Source organism: Apium graveolens, chromosome 7 (assembly GCF_009905375.1).
Source record: "Apium graveolens cultivar Ventura chromosome 7, ASM990537v1, whole genome shotgun sequence".
Classification (NCBI taxonomy): Eukaryota; Viridiplantae; Streptophyta; class Magnoliopsida; order Apiales; family Apiaceae; genus Apium; species Apium graveolens.
In genome coordinates, this window is record NC_133653.1 from 75,761,593 (window position 1) to 75,785,981 (window position 24,389).

At 37.2% G+C, this 24,389-nt stretch overlaps 1 protein-coding gene across 1 annotated transcript; it reads right to left on the reverse strand.

Moving 5' to 3' along the window:
* Positions 1-14,024: 14,024 nt before the first annotated feature.
* On the reverse strand, positions 14,025-15,637 carry LOC141672675 (uncharacterized). The gene is made up of 2 exons (XM_074479328.1): positions 15,266-15,637; positions 14,025-14,954 (listed from the first exon to the last, which is right to left on the reverse strand). Exons 1-2 carry the CDS (start codon positions 15,354-15,356, stop codon positions 14,140-14,142), a joined length of 906 nt encoding a protein of 301 aa, XP_074335429.1. The 5' UTR covers positions 15,357-15,637; the 3' UTR covers positions 14,025-14,139.
* Between the last annotated feature and the right edge of the window lie 8,752 nt (positions 15,638-24,389).

Here is a 24,389-nt window from a genome sequence, read left to right on the forward strand (position 1 = left end):
GCCTTGTATAACTAATCTGGCTTTAAATTTGTCTATGGTACCGTCCACTTTCATTTTTCTTTTGAAGATCCATCTGTTTCCTAATGCTTTACAACCAGGAGGTAGATCGCTCAATTCCCATGTGTTATTATTCATGATAGAATCCATCTCATCCTGAATAGCTTATTTCCAGAATGCAACATCCCTTGATGTCATTGCTTCATTAAATATTTTTGGATCCTCCTCAATAATAAAACAATATTGGTCCTCAGACTCAATTTCAACCTCATCTCTTGAACCTTCAACCAAATAAAGTTGAAAATCAGGTCCAAATGATTTGTTTTTTCTAGCTCTAAAACTTCTCCTTGGTTCAGAAGGTTCATGAACATCTTCAGTTTGAACCGGGTTCCTACTGAAAGAATTCTGAATCATGTCTTTTGTTCTGGGTATAGATGTAAATCTATTTTCATCAAAGTCAGCATCTCTTGACTCGATAATCGTATTCACATATACATAATCATTAGATTCTAATACATTGAACCTATATGCAATGAAATGCTCAGCATACCCCACTAAATTACAATCTAAACCTCTTTCACCCAAGTTTCTCCTTTTGGGTTCAGTGAGCCTTACAACTGCTCTACATCCCCAAACTCTCAGAAAACTCAATTTTGGTGGCTCTTTATACCAAAGTTCATAAGGGGTAAATTTAGTCCTCTTAGTAGGAATCCTATTTAACAAATAGCAGGCTGTTAACATAGCCTCACCCCAAAAACCTTCATTCAAACCTGAATAGGATAACATGGAATTAACCATCTCTTTCAAAGTCATATTCTTCCTTTCTGCCACACCAATTTGTTGTGGTGTATAAGGAGCAGTGGTTTGATGTATTATACCAGTAGATTGAAAGTATACTGGATCATAATACTCACCTCCTCTATCAGTACGCAGATTTTTAATCATAGTACTTTTATGTAGCTCTACTTCTTCTTTATAGATTTTAAATTTATCAAGAGCTTCATCCTTAGTATTCAACAAATAAACATAGCAATATCTAGATGCATCGTCAATAAATGTAATGACATGTTTTTTATTTCCCAACAAAGGTGTAGCATGAAAATCAAATAAATCGCTATGTATCAGTTCCAACACTTCAGATATTCTGCTATGTCCTTGAAAGGATTTCTGGTTATCTTAGTTAACTTGCATGTTTTACATTTCTCATTGTTTATATCAATAACCGATATGAGACTCATTTTAGACATATCCTTTATTCTTTTATAATGTACATGTCCCAGTCTAGCATGCCACAATTTAGATTTATTCGAATTATTACTAGCACTATTAGAAGTCATTCAAGCAGATTCATCATCAAATAAGACATTAACATTCAACATAAACATGTCATTACATAAATAACCAAAGCCAACAAAAGTACCATGCTTTGACAAGATATACTTGTCACTTTCATACACTTGTTTGTAACCACAATTATTCAATACAACATCAGACAAGAGATTCTTTCGAATTCCAGGAACATACAACACATTATTTAATAATACATATTTTCCAGAAGTAAAAACAAGCTTTATATTTCCTAGTCCTTTTATTGGTTCAGTTACAACATTTCCCATCTTTAACATAGATCCATCTTCGATTGGTTGAAAATCTTCAAACCAACGAAGATCTTTACACACATGACTTGTTGCTCCAGAATCAATCCACCATACAACATTATCATCCTACACATAAAATGCCTTAGAGATTAGTGACACATAATTCTGCCCAGAATTATAATTTTGTACTAAAATCTGACCTTGTTGCTTTTATGGATCCTTAGATCCACTTGGACCAGCGTTATGTTTGCCTTTACCAACCCGACAATCCTTCTTGAAATGACCAGGTTTGCCACACTTCCAACATGCCAATTTTGGTTTCTTGTTGGAACATGTATTGTTATTTTCTTTAAACATCCTCTTCTTACCATTGTCTTTGTTTGAATTCTTAGAAGATCCACCATCTTCAACCATCTTTACAGGAGTTGCCGACTTGATTCTTTCCCTTAGGATTATTCTCAATTTCTTGAGCCCTTAAAGCCTCTTCAATTCTGAAGTGACTTCCAAGTTCAACCGAAGTCATCTCTTCCTTATTATGTTTCAGGGTGTGTTTGAAATCTTTCCACGAGGGTGGCAGTTTGTCTATAACACTAGAAATCGAAGTGGATTCATCCATTTTCATGTCGTGTTGAACAAACTGTCCCAAAATCCTTAACAGTTCATTATACTATTCCATGACCGGTCTAGTATCAACCATTTATTTTTTTTCTATCTCAATGACCAAATCTGTTGCAAGTATTATATAGGTGTCCAAAAGACATGTCCTAAGACACGTCCATAAATGTCGAAAAGTCATTTCCTAAGACACATCCATACATGTCCAAAATACATGTCCTAAGACACATCCATACATGTTCAAAAGACATGTCCTAAGACACATCCATACATGTCCAAAAGATATGTCCTAAGACACATCTTTTGAGGTATGCGGTTGTGTCTAAAAGACATGTCTTTTCACATTAACACGAACCCCCGCCAATACCGAAAATCATAATAAACTCAAACAAGCATGCACTCCGCACTCTCCCGACTTGTTTGATGAAATATTACAATCACATTGGTCAACTAGTTAATCCAATTACACTAAAATATCTAACATAGTGACACTGGATAGGCAAGATTTTGGGTGAAAGATTATAAGAAAGAAAATAGTAATCTCAGGCAGAAGCATCCCTAAAGTTGATTTTAAAGCTCATTCTAACTGTTACTGAATTTGATTCCCTTAATGTACTTATCTAATAAACACACCACTTAGGACAACTTGGAATTATATTTTGATATAATAATTAAGGAATTCCGGGCTTAGAGGACTGTATTTAACCAAGATTTAAAAAAAAATTGGATTCTTGAAATCAAGAGATATTCAATTTAGATTTTAAAAAGTTCTGTAAAATCTGATGATATTCAATAGAGATTGGAAAAAGTCTTTTAAAATCTGAGTGTATTCAATTTAGAATTTAAAAAGTTTACTGAAATCTGACGGTATTTAATTTGGATTTTTAAAAATCCATCAAAATCTGATGGTATTCAAAAATCGGTGGATTTTTTTTATTTGAAAAAGTGTTGGATTTTGATGGATTTGATAGTTCATTTTTAATTTTTTGAAACCTCTAGAATACATGAAATTTTGAAAAAATTCTGAATTTTTTTACAAAATAAGCAAAACTGTACAAGATTTTTATATCAATTCCGTCAAAATCTACCAACAAGTATAATCAACAAAAATCTTTCAAATTCATAAATTATTACTAATCTTTTAAAATCTGAAAGAATACACCCCTAAGTTTGTATCTTCAAATTAGTTTGTAGCCTGTTTCTTAGTTTTCACACTCAAATATTTGAACCAAATTTATAAGATTTTTGAAATATCTCTTTATATTATAGCTCCTGATGCGTGATTGCTATAGTTACCACACTGCCTAATAATTCGACCTCAAAGTTCTAGCTTTTTACAGAAATGCCATTGCTGAGGTAAGCTGCCTACACTTAACTTCATTCCCCCATGTGTTGTTTCCATCCTGTCTTTTGTATATTATATTCATTAAAGGACACTTAGCTTATGTTAGAAGCTTACCTGATTTACATCTTTCTTATAGATGTTTTACTCTTTTCAAATTTGAAAACCCAGCCTCCACCATTGTATATTATATTCATTAAAGGACACTTAGCTTATGTTAGAAGCTTACCTGGTTTACATCTTTCTTATAGATGTTTTACTCTTTTCAAATTTGAAAACCCAGCCTCCACTATTACCGCTCTGAGGAACCATGAACCAGGTTATACTACGACATATGATGCCTTCTTACTTATTATTTCTTGAACTGTTTTTTAAAGAGTTTCGCTTTGTTTACTTTCAGGATGATGATGATCGAAGCGATCGTTCGTGACGTTTATTCACTTCTGAGGATATGATAGAAGGTTCCGCTACTTCTCTACCATATCTCTTATAGTTTTTCGCACACACTGTGACCCAGCTTCTAACAACGACCTCCATTTTCAGGTTCTAAGTCTCTTAAAGGCGAAAAAGACGCGTGAGGATGAACAAGGATGTTAGAACATGTTCGAACAATCACACGCCGGGAACTTACCCTTCGAGTATCAGCCCAACGAGTACATAACAGTTGATTGCTTATGTATTTCAAATTTATATATAGTGTTTATCAGAGATTGTTAATTGTTGTGTTTAATACTGTTGGTTGATTATTAATTGTTGTGTTTAATACAGTAGTTGGTTAAACTTTATTGAACCCTGTAATATAGCTTTCCATTGGTTGATTCTTTGATATGTGTCTTGCCACTAATTACAGTTAACACGAAAACTAAATACGTACTCGAAAGTTTTAACAAAGTTGCTGAGAATAGTGAGAACTCTCCCTTATCTATTTTGACACGAGTTGTGCCCACTTGAGTGTCTCAGAGAACTTCTGAAACAAGGTCTTCCCACCTTTTTATTTTTATGTTACATATCAGGCCACCTTCATATAATGTTAAGATCAATTCTCACCAGTTATTGATTCCAAACATAAAACCTGCAGGACCAAGCATCCTAGACATAACTACAAAAAAACCATGTACTAGGACTCCACTATCGAATATCACAAACATACCATCTTCTACAAAGTTACCGCAAAAAAGAGAAAAATGCAAGGGAAAAGCAATTCACAATGACTGGGAAAATATACCGCTAAAAGATTGGAGTCGTAATCTTTTTGAGGAGGAGTTTAGTAAGAAGCCTAATACTGCAAAGCATCTCTACGATGATAAAGGTTGTATTAACTTTCAAAATGGCAAAAAGACCATAATATTTGTGTTTTATTGAACAAGAAATTTTTACTCCTTGCATTACAGATGAGACAACAATGGAAGGAGTGTACTTCTCAGATGATGGTTTATTTGATTCTGAATGCTCAGATGGTCTGTCAAAGTCGTCTTAATCATTTTTTAAGCCTGAACTTTATTCATCGGATTTCAGAACTAATGTTACCTATATGCTGCAGATGATATGCTGGGGTCAACCATCCATCAGCAAGACTACTCTTCTGAATCAGAAAGCGGTAATATCACTGTGACTTCAGAATACAGTTTAACCACTGATCAATATAGATTTGGATTCAACTACTTAATCATATATTTGCCTCCCTTACAGATGAAGAACATTTTGCAAGGCCTACTACAAACCGGAAGATGAAAACACGTGGTAATCAGTACGTCATACCTGAAGAGTATGCAACACTTGGTGCTCCTTCGTACAAGTGTATTCACTGCCATGCTCAGCTTTGGCACGAGGAGCGTGTAAACAAAGGTGTTACCAAAGGGACTCCAATTTTCTCCATATATTGTAAGAAGGGTGAAGTCAGTTTACCGCAGACTCCTCAAACTCCAGATTACCTGCTATCACTCTACAATGATGAAGCAAGAGGTCGTGATTTTAAAAGAAGTATTAGATTAGACAATGCAATGTTTGCATTTACATCTGATGGGGGAAATGTAGATCATTCCATTAACAAGGGCAGAGGATCATTGCATTGAATAAGGTTGTTTTCTTAAAGTTGTACTAATAACATATTAACCGTTCCATTTGAAATACAAAATTAAATATTTTTCTGAATAGTCGAATAAGGTTGTTTTGTTTTTCCATATAATGCGTACTCAGAAAAACTTAAACTAAATCCAAATAAAATTTCAACATATAATATTTAGTTCACTTTACAAAATTAATTATCATTTTTTATATCAAATTAGTATAAAATATATTTTAATATATTTCATACTAAAATTAATGAAATAATTTTAGCTATTACGACAAAATATGAATATGGACAAAATCTTAGAAGTACTACACTTTCAAAAAATAAACAAAACTTTTTTCAATAATACAATAAAAGTCAAATAAACAAAATTAAAAAAAAATAATATGCCCTTAAGAACAACAATTGTTCATATGCGTTGTCTTCAGCCCAACCTTTCATTCTTGCACATAAACCCATATACTCATCCACGCCGTTCAAATATAAAGGCTGTCTGAATTAAACTCTTCCATTACAAGCTTGATATTATTACAGATCTGAACTGCAATTAAGTTGGCTGCTCTGTTCTCCTTAATTTCAATCTAATTCTACTTAAAGCGAACAACTGTAAGTTATACCGAATTATGCTTTTACATTACCTATATGTAGCCTATTCGATGAATTGAATAACCTATATGTAGCCTATTACTTCCTAAAACTGTTAGCTTTGTAATAATGGCAGTTGTGCGTAAATAGAATTTATTATTTACGGCCCGTTGGACACTATTGACACAATAACTTATGAGTGGAAGTGTAGAGTCCGAGTTCAGTCCTTTTGGAAAGGTCAAAACAGAGAAATACAGGAGTTCTGGGGAATAAATATTATACTGATTGATGATTCGGTATTGTAACCACATCAAAATTGTTTTAAAGCTTTAGTAATAGTTTGCGTACTACATTTGGAGCAACATCTAATTACTATTACTTTTTTGCTCATAGAATAACAGAATCCATGCTTTTGCATCTTCCAAACATTGTGATGATCGTTTCAAAACACTAAAGGAGGGAGACATTTACATTATGAAGAATTTTAAGGTTAAAGACTATGTAGGAGATGAAACATCTCGGCCCGTGAGGACTAAGAACCATATTTTTTTCACCCCTCACACTAAATTTGTGAAAGATGGAACGGAAGGATTGTAAATTGAAAAGTATGCATTTGATCTTTTTGACATGGCTGAAATGGAGAAAATTGCTAATGATAATCGATTTCTCATTGGTAACGTCTGAAATATTTAATATATTGGATGGTTCGTACAATCGGTCTAACCAAATTTATAATTTTAGATATGGTGGGAAAAGTGGAGAATGTTCAGGAATTAATCATAACCAACAAAGATGAAGTCGGGAAAAGCAGATTCAAGTTTGAAATCTCCGACGGAAGGTTAGTTATTAAAAAGCCACATAAAGGGGTAGAATTATATACCATTTGTTTTGATGTAATGTAGATACTTCTTCGTAAACAGTTACAAAGTGAAGGTGACATTGTTCGATTTGTTTGGGCAACATATTGAGAAGGAACTTAGCAAGGCTGATAAAGATAATACTTTCATTATAATCTCATGCGCTAGGGTTGGTAGCTACGAAGGTGATTGAATTTAAGTTTATTTTTTAATAATAACTTATATCCTGCAACTATTTCATTACACGTTTACAACAATGCTGGAGTGCCACATCTATCAAATTACCCCGCTACAAGAATCTTTATAAACCCGGATCACTACAGCGTCACAGAGCTTAAACTAAGGTAATTTATATACACCGTATCCATTATTACAAAAGTTTCATTCACCTATTGAATAATGTATGCTATAGTTGGGGAAAGAAAAAGACAGCTGAATTGCCAAGTACTGTCGTTACTGTTACAAAACCAACAACTGAAGCAAAAACTATAAAGTTTCTTACTGTCAAGGAGATCAAGGCCCTGAACGCAGAATTTAAAAAGGTTGGCGGTTTTTTTTATTGAACGAAAATATAACCAGTAGTTTCATTTGCGTAAACTTAGAGGTTGTGATACATGTTTCTTTGTACAGCCTTCAGCTTACTGTCAAGTAATTGCAAAACGGTTCAGCCACCAAAATAATTGGTATTTCCAGAAGTGTACAGGTTGTGATCTTGAACTAGAGAATGTAGGTGGAAAATTTGTTTGCTCGCAGAAAAACGGATGTGGCAGAACTATTCCATACCCTGATAAAAGGTCATTTCATAGTATTGTTCACCCAAAGTTTTTATTCACTATTCTAATGTTAAATATTATACATTTAAATGAAAGGTTCATACTATGCATCTTTTGTTCCGACGATACTGGCTCACTGGCAATTGTGTTTCCAGATGATGAAATCAGCCGCATAATCGACAAAACTGTCATTGATTTGCAAACAGATTATGCTGATGTATAGTTCAGTTTCACTATCAACTACATTTGTATTTTATGTTGTACTCATTCTACATCTGCTATTTTGTATTCTATTTTTGAGAAAAAGATGGAGACAAATTTCCTGAAATCCTAAATACATTGCTGAGACAAAAGTACACAATCAATCTTGTGATTACCAAAGACAACCTCACAAAAGGATCAACCATATATGAGGCTAAAGATATCGTTCAGAAAGTGGAAACTGTCGGAACCCATGATCCCAACACAGTGCGTACAGTGGAGACGAATGTTGCTGAAATGGAAGAAATCTCGGTTTTAAATGTAATCTTCGGACTTATTATCTTTACATTTGTTTTTTTCGGCTCACAAATTCATTTGTATGTTTGTTCAGGATACGGAACATGAGGCAAGAGCCAATCAGACACCCGACACAGGCAAATCTATAAACATGAAGACAAGAGCACGGAAAAAAATGGAGCCACTTCGTTTCAATGCAGAGAACTCTTCTGGGGAAAAAAATTCAAGAACATTAAATTGGAGAAAGTATGTACGAAAGCACCAAATAATTTACATGACAAAAAAAATTATTACTGCATGGCATGGCTTGACTTGACTTTTTTTTCATGCAGCCATGAAACTAAGAAAGTAGTTTGGCCAACTTTTGCAATATCTCGAACTGTAGTTGGAATATGAGAGTTGGAGATATAACTTGCTGTTTTCTAAGACTAATATTTAATGTACTTTTATTTGTGAAACAGTAGCACATGTTGTAATAATTTCTCTTGTGTTGCACCATTTGTGAAATCCTGAATTTATTACTATGGATGCGTTCAGCTATTGGTCACTTCAGTTAAAGTCATTGCTGTAATGATTATTTGTTATTAGATGCAAGCCTCTCTATTAAATGCAGAGTACATGAGTTGGGGTTGCTGTATAAATTTATACTACAAAGAGATCATACCATAAAAATTACCACCTCAATACCCAAACAAACATAACAGATGCACAATGTCTGCAACTAATTACGACAGTATTCAAGCTCTCGGTACTGGTAGTTATGACTACAAAATAAGAGTTAGAGTCATCAGGTTATCGCGTGGAGCAACTAGGACTGGAGAAGAATTCAAAATTTTCAATGTCATTCTGTTGGATAGCAAGGTAATATTTTAGTTCTTAGCTTTAGCATTTCTTTAGTTACGACCGTATCGTGTAATGTGTGTGCTTCTTTCATGCAGAGTTACAGAATTTATGCTTTCATTCCCACTTCAAGCGCAGAGGAACTAGCACAAGTACTAAAACTGGGTAAAAACTATAAGATCAGAAACTTCACTGTCCAATTCTACAAGCCAACTGACAAATTCAGGTGCCTACGTAACGACCGGCAAATAGTTTTCACAAAAGACACATATGTGCAAGAAATAGCAGAAGATGAAGTTAACATTCCGCTCGACTACTTTGATTTCTATGACCACAACCAGCTCGAAGAACTATCAAATCAGACAACATACTTAACTGGTACAATAATAATTTTTTATGTGTTATACCTTATTTGCTAATAATATGATTTATCTTTGGTTATTCCAAATGTAATTGGTATTGTAAAGAAACATGACAAGTTTAGAGATCTAGAAAACAGACATGGCCAAAAGCAGAAACAATCAAAATTGGTCATTACAGATGGAAGGTTACCTCTAAATTTTTTTCTTAATCCAAAATGTGTAGTTTTATGTGAATAATTGTAACCAAATATTTCTCGGTAGATCTAACGTCAATATCACATTCTGGGATGCATTTGGAATTAAGTTTGAGAATGTTATGAAAGAAGCTGTTGAGACTCCTGTCATTCTGATCATATCATGCTGTCGAGTGGGAAAGTTTAATGGTATAAAATTTTCTTTTTTCTCACATTATGGTTTTTCTTTAATGCATAACACCTCAAATTCATATTTAGGGGTCGTTGATCTTGGTAATGTTCCAACTACAAGAGTATACATCAACTACAAACACCATGTTGTAGCTCAACTCAGAAAAATGTTAGTATTTCATCCAATGTAATTTACATTACGCTGTGATCTGTTTCCCTCTAATGTTTTACAAAATAGGCTACAAAATCCTGAGTTTGTTGAGAAAGTTTTCACTGAAAACCAAAAAACGGATATTGTACTGCTGAAAGTTGCTGAGCTGAAAAAAATTGGAAAAGAATACATCGGGGTCAGCTTCTTGAACAAACTATGCATTTTATGATAACTGTTTTCATCTATTATTAACGAACATCTTTTATCTAAACAGAACAAGTTGTTAACACATGTGAGAATTAAATTTGTCGATGACACAACAAATTGGTGTTACTCTGCTTGCCCTGGATGCAGGAAAGAAATCAAACAAAACTCCATCCACGTTTGTGAAGCATGCAACACGTTGGCGCCATACCCAGAGATAAAGTGAGTTGCACATGTCAACTATTAAACTCCGAACTTCGAAAGCCATAGTGATAATTTACAAAACAGTTTAAACGGTCAACTTAATTTTTGGTTGCAGATATCGCATTTCAGTTCTAGCAGAGGATAACACTGATGAAGTACACATAATCCTGGGAGATAGAGAAATTAGGACACTGATCATGAAGAGAGCTAGAAACCTTTTAAAGGAGGTTAACAAAAAATTCTAATACCATACATAAGTCATTTTACCATAATTAAGTTAAATACTAACTTTCATATAAAAATATTTATAAAATAAAGCATGAGGAAAGAATGGAGATGCCACAATGCTTGAAGGCTATAGCTGGAAAGGAGTATATAATCTTACTCAACATTAAAGAAATAAATATTTCAAGGTCCTTTCATGTGTAGTGGGCATGCCAAATATGCACTGGATTCATAAACTGGGAAGAAAAGAATAGTCATCCTGCAGTTGAAGAGAATGCAACATCAACCCAGGTAAAATCATCCCAAAAAAATGTACACTCATTTTCATTGGTGGCAATTGTAATATTTCTAAACTGACTTTTTTATTACTCAGGCTACGAACTCCACATTCACTCAAGCTACAACCTCCACAAACTCTGGACAACCTATGTCGGATCTTGACCTCGCATCAAACTAGCAGTGCAATAATTCGAAGGATATTAAATTTTCTAATTTTGTTCATAGCCAGATCATTTATTTTCAAGTTGTAATGATTTGACTATATAATTCAGGTTATAAGTATCTGAACTGTGTCAAACTATGCATCCATCTCTATGACTCTAAACACAAGTCATGTTATTTATCTTATGTAATGTATAATTTTGTAATAACGTTTGGGAACTTTCTACTTTCGAATTCTAGCTTTGGATTTCGTCTACTAGCCAGACTAAAAATTATGTATTATTTATTTAAAATTGGTGCCGTAGGTTTATAAAACTTATTTTTTAAAGCACAAGGCCAGCAATTTTTTTTTTATTAAAATTCTCTAATTTAAAATACCCTGCAAAGCGGGCATAAATACTAGTAAAACATTTTTACCATATCCTTATTAAATTAAAAAGGAAGATCTGTGTTTGGTGGCTGGATGGCATGACATTGTAAAGTCAAATAAACAACTACCTGGGATGTTAATGTGAAAAAAAATTAGATGAAGTTCTTTGTGTTAGAAAAAATGGATTTTAGATCATAATTTTTATTATATTTTTAACGATAATTCTAAAATTTAATGATTGAAAGTTATTTCATGATATATGAACTTAAACTTTCATGTATGATTTTTAAAAAAATCTTAATGAAATCCATAAAGAATTAGAGTTGGAGTTTGCTAGAAAGAAGTTGAAAAAAATGAGAAAGTATTTTGTCCCACATTGAAAATAAATAAAAGGGGTGTAGACTTTATATTGTATCACACACATTGGTAGTGTACAGCTATTAAGGTGTGAGATGATGCATTTTGTTCTTGTGTGCTTCACGCGCGCGCCGCTACGCCACGCACTGCATCGGATAGGGTAGGGTCGAAAGGCGATTTGGGCGAATGTCTCGGCGTCTCGCGTACGCGAGACGACCTGGGCGAGGATTTTATTTAGTTGTGATTTAATTTTTTAATTAAAATTTATTTATCAGTTTGGGTTGGGTTATTACTGTTGACCTGTGTTCGGTTTCTGAATTGGGCTGAGTCAGATTCAATGAACCTCGACATTAGATAAGTAACTTGTAACTGATAATATATTCAAATTAAAACATTTAAGTTGATATAATGTGAGAGATAAATATATAAACTGTTACAATTTTATTTAAATTCAAAATCATCAGTTTTGATTTATTTAATAAATGTGCAGTTTAATTCTGAAATTAATTAAATAGAGGACTTTCTCTTCTCCTCTATGCTTTCTCTTCTCTCCTGAACACTATTCTGAGCTGCTGTTTTTTCCATCGGCTGAGGTGTTAGTCGAAGTGGAGTTTGTTGTTGCCGTGAACACCAAACTCGGAGTTGTTTTATCCTGGAGGAGGTATTGCAAGCATCGCAACACAGCAGGTGAGTAGTCAGTGCTTCGAATAAGACATGGAGACTCGGTTGATTAGTTTTCTTGTTTCGTTGTACTTGTTGGCTACCACTGTTAATCTGTTTTTTTTCACTGTGTTAAAGTTATGGTCACTGGTACGTTTTTTGTTCTTTCTTTGTTCTTACAGTTACTGATATGCATGTTGTTTACCTATATGTTTTGTTTCGTTAATTATTATTTTGACCTTGGCTTATTAAATATGTTATATAATTATCTCTATATTGCTGTAATAGTTAATATTTTCAACAATTTATGCATCACAGAGGTCTTCTTTGTTCTTTCAGTTACTGATATGCATGTTGTTTACCTATATATTTTATTTCGTTAATTATTATTTTGACCTTGGCTTATTAAATATGTTATATAATTGTCTCTGTGTTGCTGTAATAGTTAATATTTCCAACAATTTATGCATCGAAGAGGTCTTCTTTGTTCTTACAGTAACTGATATGCATGTTGTTTACCTATATATGTTGTTTCGTTAATTATTATTTTGACCTTGACTTATTAAATATGTTATATAATTGTCTTTATGTTACTGTAATAGTTAATATTTCCAACAATTTATGCATCGAAGAGGTCTATGCAAGCAGGTAATTAAAAAAGGTGTTTCACCAAACAAGTTAGAAACTATACAAGTAAAGTTACTTGAGATTGAATTATGTGAATACTCCCTTCCAAATGTTTACCATTCGATTGGGTACGAAATTTAAGAAAAATAATAAATTAGTAGAGAAAAGTGAAAAAAGTGAATAAAGTAATGGGAATTATTAATATTATATGTATAGAGTGGGTATCGTGGAAAAAAGTAGTGGACGTAGTTATTTTAAAAATTATAAAAAAAAAAATTTTTTTGATTTTTTTTAAAATATAAACAATTATAAGAGATATCCCAAAAAGAATAGTGTAAATAAATGGGAGAGTCTGACGGAGTAATTTTTAGTGGCCTCCAAAATCTGATGAACTAAATTTATGACATTGCTAACATTGCATTATCCATTTCCACTTGTAAGTTAAAATTCAAAGACAACACTGATAAGTAATTTGTGATGATAGTGCATAAATGTTATGTATTGGAACCATTTGATAAGCATAAATTTAGAAGCTACTACTGGTTCTGCATGTATATGGTGTGTTTCTGGGTTGTTGGCTTTTTTTTCTGTTGATATTAGAGTTCTTAGCATTGATAAACAATAACTTTCATCAGGATATTGGAAAAATTTTAAATCATAATTCAGGAACAGTTCAAAATTTTCTATCCCTTTATTCTCATTTTGTTTTATTTTTGTTAATTACAAAAATTTGATAATTTAAAGTTGCATTGTTTGTGAATATATAATTCCAATGCCATTGACACCGGATAGTCTCTGTATAATGTTAATCTCGCTTGTGCTTCTTCTGGTCATGGTTTTTATATTGAAAGTTGCAAGTTGTGTACTGAGACAACACACAACTGATGAATTCCCTATTTTATATTTACATTGAAATTTGATTCATTTGGTCCTGTAAATTTGTTCATATACCACTTACATGTGTATATAAATATATATATATATGTTTGATCCGAAGCTACTGTTTCCGCTGAACATGTTTGGACACCATAATTTCCAAACACTCGAAAACATGCTCTACTTTTTCAGTCCCCTCTTTGAAACAAACTAATTTATCAGCATCACTTTTAGTTTCAATCTGTTGTTTTACTGCACGAACATGATGAAGTCCAGCTCCAACTCTCTCTGACATTTTCTCTATTGTTTGGCGCATTACTAGAGCTTCCTCTTGTGTATTTCTTAGCTTCCTTTTCATCAAACGATAACCATCAACCGACGTCAGGAGTTGCTCAGATAGCGCCTTGTTGCGTACTTGAAGATCAGCAGCATTTCCCTCTACTTTACCTTTTCCCTTATCAAATTTATCTTCGTAATCTACTGCAAATTCTTTCACTTTCTGTAACAATGTTTCATTTTGAGCTCTGAGATCATTAACATGTTCCTCCAATTCATTCAACTCGTGATTTTTCCTAGCCAATTCTGCAGCCATAATCTCTTTTTCCTTTCCTATACTTGAACACATACCTTCGAGGCTCTTTCTTGCTACTAAACATGCATTCAGATCTTTCTTCAGCTTTGCTTTGTCGTCATCTACTATTCCTTCACCAGCCTGTGGGGGATTTACCCTGATATCTGTGTTGCATCTCATTAACCTAGCTTGCGGCTTTTTGTTACCAAATGATTGGCATTTCTGCATTCTGTTTCTTACATTGTCAAGAACTGTCATCATCCCAGCCACCCTTAGCATCCGACGGCTATCATTTTGCCCCTTTTTGCATGCCTCTTTATGATCTTGGATTAGTTTTAGCAATAATTTTATATTTGTTGCAACTCCTAAACAACCACCAAAAAACTTAATCATACATACATGAAAGGGAGTCTATATAAAAAGTGGATTCAAACCCAAATCCTATCCTATGTTTAATTTACACAATCCTCTTTGTTAAATTTTTCACTGGTCTGGTAATTTATTACAATGCAAATAATTGTTGTTTTCTAAACATAAACATTCATGTGACATTTTTTGTCATGTGTTCAAATTCGGAGAAATGTCTGGTAAGAAAACATCATAACTGCTCCAAACCGATTATGATGTTTCCTTACCATGCATTTAATGGGAGACTTAGAAGATCGATATATCTAACCTTCTAAAGCAGAATCGTCATACTCTCCTGGGGATGAGGAATAATCGCGCAAGTCTGGAGACGAATGTGTTCGTATGTGAGTCGGATTCATAATTTCTACAGGAACCAGGCTGATAATATCTTCAGAACAGAAAATGAAAAACTCTATTTTCTTTACGTAACAGAAGGACAATTGTGAGCAAAGAAGAGAAATTACAAATAAAAATAATGTCAAACTGAGAAGAAAAGTGATGTGTTTTGGATCAAATATATAAAAAAATTGAAAAACTAATGTTCTAGGAATCTAAAGAAGAGACTACTCCTGTCCCTCCTCCCTTTGTTTCTCTATCTTTCCGGCCTCCACTGGCCCTGGCTTTCTTTCTACGACCTTGTTGTTTGTACAAATTTAATATATTTCATCTCATGTTTTAGTTGGGTATGACCTTGGTATAAAATGAGTGGTTCTTGGTAGTTTTTCTCCCATAAATTTTGGTACATTGTTTGACTTTTTCATTAAGTTATGTCCTTTGTACCCTGGGGGCTAGTTTTGTACAACAGTTACACAAGTGGGGAACTAAGAATTCCCGGTCCATAAAAAGCTATTGTAATCGGCAAACTATACAAGTCCCGTCCTGAACATCCATTACTTTAATCGATAAATGTAACTCTAAAAATTGATGCGGGGAGGCATTACTCTATGACGGAAAATATACCCTTTAATTTATTTTTTTACTTTTTAGAAGTTTTAAAAATTATATCAATTCAGATGAGATGTTTTACCCAACATATCTGTGCATTTTGTAGCAGGGTCAACTTATTTAGTTGTAAACTTGTAATCCTATCCTAAATACATTATCAGTGTTTAATTTCTCAGAAGAAATTGACAATATCCTATTCCCTGCAGAAAGAGGACCATTTAGAGCTAGCTATCACGTCTATTTTCTTATCCAAGCAACAGAAAGACAAAATATAAATGCAATGTATATGAAGCTAATTTAGAATTTGAGATATGGAGGAATTTTTTTAAAATAACACAAACTGCAAATATTTCACTGACTTGTCAATATTTAATCTTAAAAGATACTTTTGGTAACTGAGTGCCGAAGAATTCCCCAATAACTAGAAAAGGTCCTTCAAAAACTTGTCTCTCATTTCTCAGCTTCAACATTTCACATGCTCAGAAGACTGCTATATTCTAGATATTATATCCTGACTCTTGCTTAGTAGATTATACTACTTTCATTAGAGGAAAATCTCTACGGAGTTCTTGCTCTGACACAGTCTCGTCTTCTCTTTGCGGGGTCCAGAGAACTTCAACAGACTACCTATTTAACAAAATAAATTGCCGTGAGAATCTCAGAAAAGGAACAATTATACAGAAGTTTAAAAAGTAAAATCCGTAGTAGTTTGAGTTGGACTCTAACAGTAATGGATACATAATACACTTGATAGGGTATAAGAGACCCGACTAGGATTCAACTTGAATCTAATGGATACCAGGCTCGATCGATGGACCGAGACCCCCCTCTCCCAGAGCAATCAAATGGAGAGGCCAGGCCCAGGCCCATCCCATGACCCGGATCCGGATCCTATTCGGAGCCCAGGCCCGGGCCTATCCTACTCCCCAGGTCCGGATCCGCCGGCATACCCGAATCCGGATCAGGGCCAAAACCACAGCGAGGGAGGTCCCAGCAAGCACATGCACATCCCACAACCCGCCAAGCAAGGGTACGTGGGCACGTGACTATGACAGCTATCAACAACCAACACACCAGACAAGCACGACGCGTGTCAGAGGCCGTTAGGACACTCTGGAGGTGGTCCTCCCCTGGACACGTGTAAGCAATCCACCCAAGCCAGGCGTCCTCTGGTCCCAAGATCCAACGGCCCAGATTTAGAGGTAACTACCCCTAAACCCTACCTTGGGGCTATATATACCCCCAAGGCTGAAGGGTTTGGGGGTTAAAAAAATAATTTCTCTTGCACTCACACACTCAAAAACATATAGCAGCCATCACATAAAAACACACAGACACAGCAGCCTCTAAAATATATAAACATATATCCCTTCATCTTCTCCAAGGCCTGTTCTCATTCTCACACCGGAGGCGCCGTGGGAGCCAAACCCCCCTTCCGGTGTTGTTTTGCAGGCGCCCAACCTGCAGCTACACCTCTCTCACGCACAGAAGGTCCAGGAACGCCGACGGACGGAGCCGCCCGCTCACCGGAGTTATCATTTGGCGCTAGAAGGAGGGGGCCTCCATCCTTGGGTCTCGGTGCCCCTGGATTCATCTTCATCAGCAAACTCTTGAGAGAGTCCACTTTCAAACCTGTAAGAACATAAACAACCAAACCCTTTCTTGAATATGAGTTTTCACTTTGAACACGTTTGTATGAGCTTCTTGCTTTAGGCCGTGTTTGTGTGAGCCCGCTCTTGTTTGTTAAGTTTTAGTTGTTTAGGGTTTGATAGTCTTGGTAATCTCGAAGCCTGGGGTTTAATAGTCTTGGTGGTTTAAAACCCAGAACTGTTTTAGCTTGCGTATTTTCTTTTGTGTTCAAGAGCCTGCTGTTCTTGTTTGGTATTATTTTTAGCAAAACCCAGAAAGTTTGCTTGCTGTTATTCTGGACAATTTCTGTAATATTCAAAAAAGCAACCTCAGATCCACATTTGTAGCCTCAAATCTTGGTTAGTTGTTTGTACAATTGTGGTAATGGCAAGAGCAGGAAAAAGTACAGCTGGTAGGCCCTCCGCCAGTACCCACATTCAAGATCAAGACCCCTCTCAAGTTCAAGAACCTGGGGGAGACAAGGAAACCTTCCAGGAGCAACCACTGACACAGCATACTCCAATCAGGGATGCTAGAAATGTCATAGAGCTAAATCAGTACAAGTACACAAATGTCCCAGTGGCAGAGGAGCATATGACTAACTTAACAAGCCATGAACTTGCTGAAGCAATCAGGCTCTACAGAGATGAACAAGCCCGGGCTCAGATGGAATTTGAGCAAGATGATGAGAAAGAAGAGTCCGGGGACTCTCAGCAATCCAGGAGATCTGTCTTCGACCGAATTGGGGCTAAGGCAAAAAAGAATCAAAAGGAGCCTAGCAAGAAGGAGACAGAAGCAACCAGAAAGAAAAAGCTAGAAGAAATCAGAGAAAAGATAAGAAAAGAGGAGGAGGAAAAGCTGGAGCAAAAAATTCAGAAAAGAATGCAGATGGAGGAGGAGAGACTCCTAGCTAAAACAAAAGGAAAAAGAGCACGGAGGGACCCTACCCCCGAACTCATTTCCGATGACGAAGATGAGGGTCAGAGAGACCTCAAGGAAATGATCTACGAGCTCCAGAGAAAAATGGAGAAAGAATCTGGGGTGGAAGTTGGGGAAACCCTCACGCCCTTCAGCCACTCCCTAGAAGCCATCCCCCGACAGAAAAATCTCAAACACTACAACTTCGATTCTTTCGATGGGCTGGGGGATCCGGAAGAGCACCTCAATTATTTCGAACAGATAGCCCAGATATACTATTACAATGACTTGACGAAATCCAGATTCTTCGCTTCGACCCTCAAAGGGGGGCTCAAAGATGGTTCAGCAGAATCCCATCAAGAAGCATTCACTCCTGGAAAGAATTCAGAGAAGCCTTCCTTAGAAGATTCAGAGCTAAGAAAACACATGAAATGCACATGTGCCACCTGGAGACAATCCGCCAGTACGATAACGAAGCACTCTCAGCCTACATGCGGAGGTTCCAGGAAGCTATCAACAAAGTTTCCAATCTAGATGAAAGGGAGGCTCTAAGCATATTTCGAAGAAACCTGGATCCAGAACACAACGAGAGATATATTATGGAATTGATAAACAAGGAACCCCAAAGCCTGGCCGCTGCTTATTCTATGGCAGCCCGGTTCATAAAAGAAACGGATGTTCTCCAGGCAATGAGAATGACTCGGAATGGAGGGAACAGGAACAAATCTTCTGATGACCGACCGAAAGGGGGTTACCATCAGGAGAAAAAGTTCAAACAAAGCAACCAAACCCAGCAAACAAACGTTGTACAAAACACCCCAATATTCCAAAGATTGGGTCCTAAAACAGAATCCAAAAGTGATCCCGGTCCCCCTAGGCAGCAAAGGGAGCCTAGGCAAGAGCCAGAGTGGACACAACTAAACAGGATCCGGGAAGAGATACTGAAGGAGATCACGGGAAAGCCATTATACTATCCTCCAAAGCCAATGCAGACTCCCCCAGAGAGCAGGCCTTACAACAGGCAGTGCGACTATCATGAAACCCATGGACACAAGACTGAGAATTGTCTCTCTCTAAAATACTTCATTGAAGATCAAGTCAAGAAAGGCAACCTCAATCAATATATCTCAAGGGAGAAAAATCAGAGAGAGAAAAGGCCAAGAAAAGGTAAGAATGTGGTAAATGTGGTCCTGGGAGGCTCGTACTCTCCCCTAGGAGCCCGGGCTCAGGGGATGAGGTATTCTCAATCCAATCCTACCCGGAGATGATGATCTCATTCAGCAGCAAGGATTATGGAGTCAACCCGAATCACAATGAAGCCTTGGTTGTAACACTTGATATCTTTGACAACGAAGTAAGAAGGATGTTGATCGATAATGGATCCTCAGTAAACATACTCTTCAAGCATACTGTGGACAGGATGAAGCTTGGGAGCGTACGCTCCAATGAATGCCAAGAGGACCCTCTGTATGGGTTCGGGAACAACTTGGTCCCGATCCAAGGAACTTTGTACTTGCCAGTAATGTTTGGATCGGCCCCAAACCAAGTTACCCATGTGATTAAGTTCTACGTGATCAATACTCCATCATCTTACAACGGCATAATTGGGCGCTCAGCCTTGACCAGGATCCAAGCAATCACCTCCATATCACATTTGAAAATCAAGTTCCCAACCCCAACCGGAGTAGGAGAAATCAAGGGAGACTATGAGGTAGCTGAAAGATGTTATAGCCAGGCTCTGGTAATGGCTGAGACCCATCAAGACAACAAGAGAAAGGCTGTCGTGCTCCGGAAACAGCAAAGTATAAAGAAACATCGCAAACAATCAAGGGATGATGGGAGAAAAGAAGTTCAGGTCATAGAGACCCTCTCAGATCCAAAAGCAACCAAACAAAGCTCAGAAGAGCAAAAAAGCAACCAAGTCATAAAGGGGATTGAATTGGGCCTAGGCATTGACCAAACCAACCCTATTGTGCAAGCAACCAACCCAGAAATAACTGAAGAAAGAGACAATAAAGAGATGACAGCCCAGGCTCAGATTTATATGAAAAAGAACACAGAGGCTCGGATCCAAAAGATGGTATCAGATACGGATCAATCCAAGATAGAGGCCGCTGTTGAAACAGAAATAATTCTGATCAGCACGAGCGATCCTTCAAAAAAGATAAAGATAGGATCCGGGCTCGAGGCTAATTTCAGAAAGACTTGGTGTCACTACTCCAAGGGTACTCTGATATATTCGCTTGGACCCCGAAAGAAATGCCCGGGTTGGATGAATCCATAGCAATGCATAGCTTGGACGTCAACCCAGAAAGGAAGCCAGTCAAGCAAAAGAGAAGAAATTTTGCCCCGGAAAGGCAAAAAGCAATCGATGAAGAAATTGAGAAACTACTGACGGCTGGAATAATATGCGAAGTCAAATACCCAGAATGGTTGGCAAATGTAGTGATGGTGAAAAAACCAAACGGAAAGTGGAGAATGTGTATCGATTACACAGACTTGAACAGTGCATGCCCAAAAGACCCCTACCATTTGCCAAATATTGATCAATTGATCGATGCAACCTCTGGGCATGTGATGCTAAGTTTCATGGACGCCTACTCGGGGTACAACCAGATCAAGATGAATCCCAGAGACATTCTAAAGACAGCCTTCATCACCCACAGGGCGGTCTATGCCTATGTAATGCTGCCGTTCGGATTGACTAATGCGGGAACAACATATCAAAGGGCAATGAATAAAATATTCAAGGACCAGATTGGAAGGAACCTGGAATCCTATGTGGACGATATGATTACAAAATCCACAAGCGTCCCCGGGCACATAGGAGACCTGAGAGAATGCTTCGACAACTTGAGAAAATACTCACTCAGGCTCAATCCAGAAAAATGCATATTTGGAGTAGGGGCAGGAAAATTCCTTGGATTCATGATAAGCAACCGAGGAATTGAAGCCAACCCAGAAAAGATAAAGGCAATTCAAGAGATGAAGGCTCCCAGAACATAAAAAGATGTGCAGAAGCTAGCAGGATCGCTAGCAACACTCAGAAGATTCATCTCCAAGCTAGCTGAGAGATGCCTACCCTTCTTTGACCTATTAAAAGGAGCAACCGACAAGAGAGAAGTTAATTGGAGCCCGGAATGCCAAAGCGCATTTGAAAAAATCAAAAGGTACCTTTCTCAACCCCCTGTGTTAACAAAAGCTCAACCCGGGGAACCCCTATCCCTTTACCTGTCAGCAGGGGCACTGGCAGTTGGAGCAGCCTTGATCAGGGAAAAGAATGGCAAACAACAACCAGTTTATTATGTGAGCCAAGTGCTAAAAGATGCAGAAACCCGGTACCCGAGGCTAGAAAAGTTTGCTTACGCCTTAGTCACAGCATCCAGGAAACTCAGACACTACTTCCAGGGAAGGGAGATACGAGTTGTAACAAATCAACCATTAAGGAAGATAATACACAAGCCAGATGTCTCAGGGAGATTGGTAAATTGGGCAGTTGAGTTAAGTCAGTTCAATCTAAATTTCATTCCTAGAACAGCAATCAAAGCCCAGGCTCTAGCTGATTTCATCATAGAATGCAATTTCCCAGAAGAAGAGCCCGCGCCCATGAGCATTGACCCTGAGAGAAACACAGATCAAGAAACAGAAGTCTGGGCTCTCAAAGTTGATGGTTCTTCAACAAATGAAAGATCGGGAGCCGGGCTCATCCTAAAGAGCCCGGAAGGATTCACAATTCAAACAGCAATCTCCTTTGCATTCTCAGCAACAAACAACCAGGCAGAGTACGAGGCCTTGATTGCAGGATTGAAGCTAGCAACAACACTCAGGATCCAGAATCTCAAAATCTACAGCGACTCCCAGATCGTCGTAAAGCAAACAAATGGCGAGTACATAGCCAAGGATCCAGTTCTAGCCAATTACCAGGCTCTGGTCCAAAGCTACCTAGCCTCCATACCAACAGTCCAAGTCATCCAAATCAGCAGAGAGGAGAATTCAGAAGCTGATGCATTGTCCAAACTTGTTCAAAACTCATCAGACCTGGATTGCTCCGTCTACTTCGAAGAATTGCAGAAATCAAGCACAGAGTCTGAGGAAGTCATGGAGATAGAAAACAGTCCGAATTGGATGACTCCATTCATTAACTACTTGGAGAAGGGAGAGCTCCCGGAGGATAAAGGGAAGGCTCAAAGGTTAAAGGCAAAAGCTTCGAAATTCTTCATGGAAGAGGGAATACTCTACCGCCGGACCTTTTCCTCCCCAATCCTCAAGTGCATAGGCCCAGGAGAGGCACAATACTGCCTCATGGAAGTTCACGAAGGAATCTGCGGGGACCACATGTCCGCAAAAGCACTAGCTCACAAAATCATAAGGCAGGGGTACTACTGGCCTACTATCCACCAGGATTCAATAGACTTTGTGAAAAAATGCAAGGAATGCCAACTCTTCAGCAATGTGACACGGATGAGCCTAGTCCTACCCTCCTCAGTCTTGTCACCAATCCCATTTGCTGTATGGGGAATTGATATCATGGGACCCTTTCCCAGAGCCAGAGGAGACCTCAGGTACTTACTAGTCTCAATTGACTATATGACAAAATGGGTAGAAGCAAAGGCAATGAGGACAATAAACCAACAAGACTGCATCAAGTTTATGGACAACATATTGATGAGGTTTGGGATCCCGAGGGTACTAGTCTCAGATAATGGTCCACAGTTCGTTGGTTCAGAATTCGAATCCTACCTTCAAGAAAGGGGCATCCGGCACAAGAAGTCATCAGTAGCCTACCCTCAAGGAAATGGGCAAGTTAAAGTAACAAACCGAATACTTCTCAGGGGGATAGAAAAGAGACTCAGGGAAAGCAAAACTAAATGGCCAGAAGAGTTGCCTAATGTACTCTGGGCATACAGAACAAGCCCCAGAACAAGCACAGGAGAAACCCCCTTCAAGCTGGCTTATGGAACTGAAGCCATGCTACCAATTGAAGTAGGATCCCCCTCCCATCGAGCAATCAACTTTGATGAAATAGCAAACGAGGAGGGGCTCAGAACGAATATTGAGCTAATTGATGAAGTTCGAGACCAGGCAGTGGCAAGAATGGAAAAATATAAGCAGAAAACAAGAGACCGCTTCAGCAAGAAGTCCCGGGTCAAAAACTTTCAAGTTGGAGACCTGGTCCTTCGAGACACGGAAGCTTCAGACGCCACAAACACTGGAAAACTAATGCCAAAGTGGGAAGGCCCATACAAAGTCAAGGAAGTTCTAAGGCCAGGAACATACAAGCTCATTAACATGGATAACTCTGAAGTACCAAATACATGGCACGGACTCAGGCTCAGAAAGTTTTACCAGTAGAAAAGCAACCAAAAGCAACCAGAACTTGTAGCCTATGGCAAGCAACCAATCTATGATCCGATATTTTGTATGAAAAAAAACATTTGCAAATCAATGAAAAGAATTTTCCTTTCTCAGAAAGTCATTACTTTTAAATCAACACCCGGGTTAGAAGCAAAAAACGAAAGCAACCACTATTTGCTTAGAAAAATTCTAAGTAGATGGAGCAATCACCAATCCGGGTTAGACATACCCGAATTGAAAGCAAATTTAAATTCAAAAAACAACCCGGATTAGCATTCAAATCCGGGTTACAAACAACCATTATGTACTTAAAATTTCCAAGTACATAAAGCAAAAAAAACAAATATATATCAACCCGGGTAGTTCATATACTCGGATTGAAAGCAAATTAAAAAGCAAAAAACAACCCGGATTAGCATTCAAATCCAGGTTGCAAACAACCATTATGCACTTGTATTTCCCCAAGTACATAAAGCAAAAAATAATAATTCAACCCAAGCGGGTATCATACCCGGATCGAAAACAATTTCAACAGTAAATCCGGA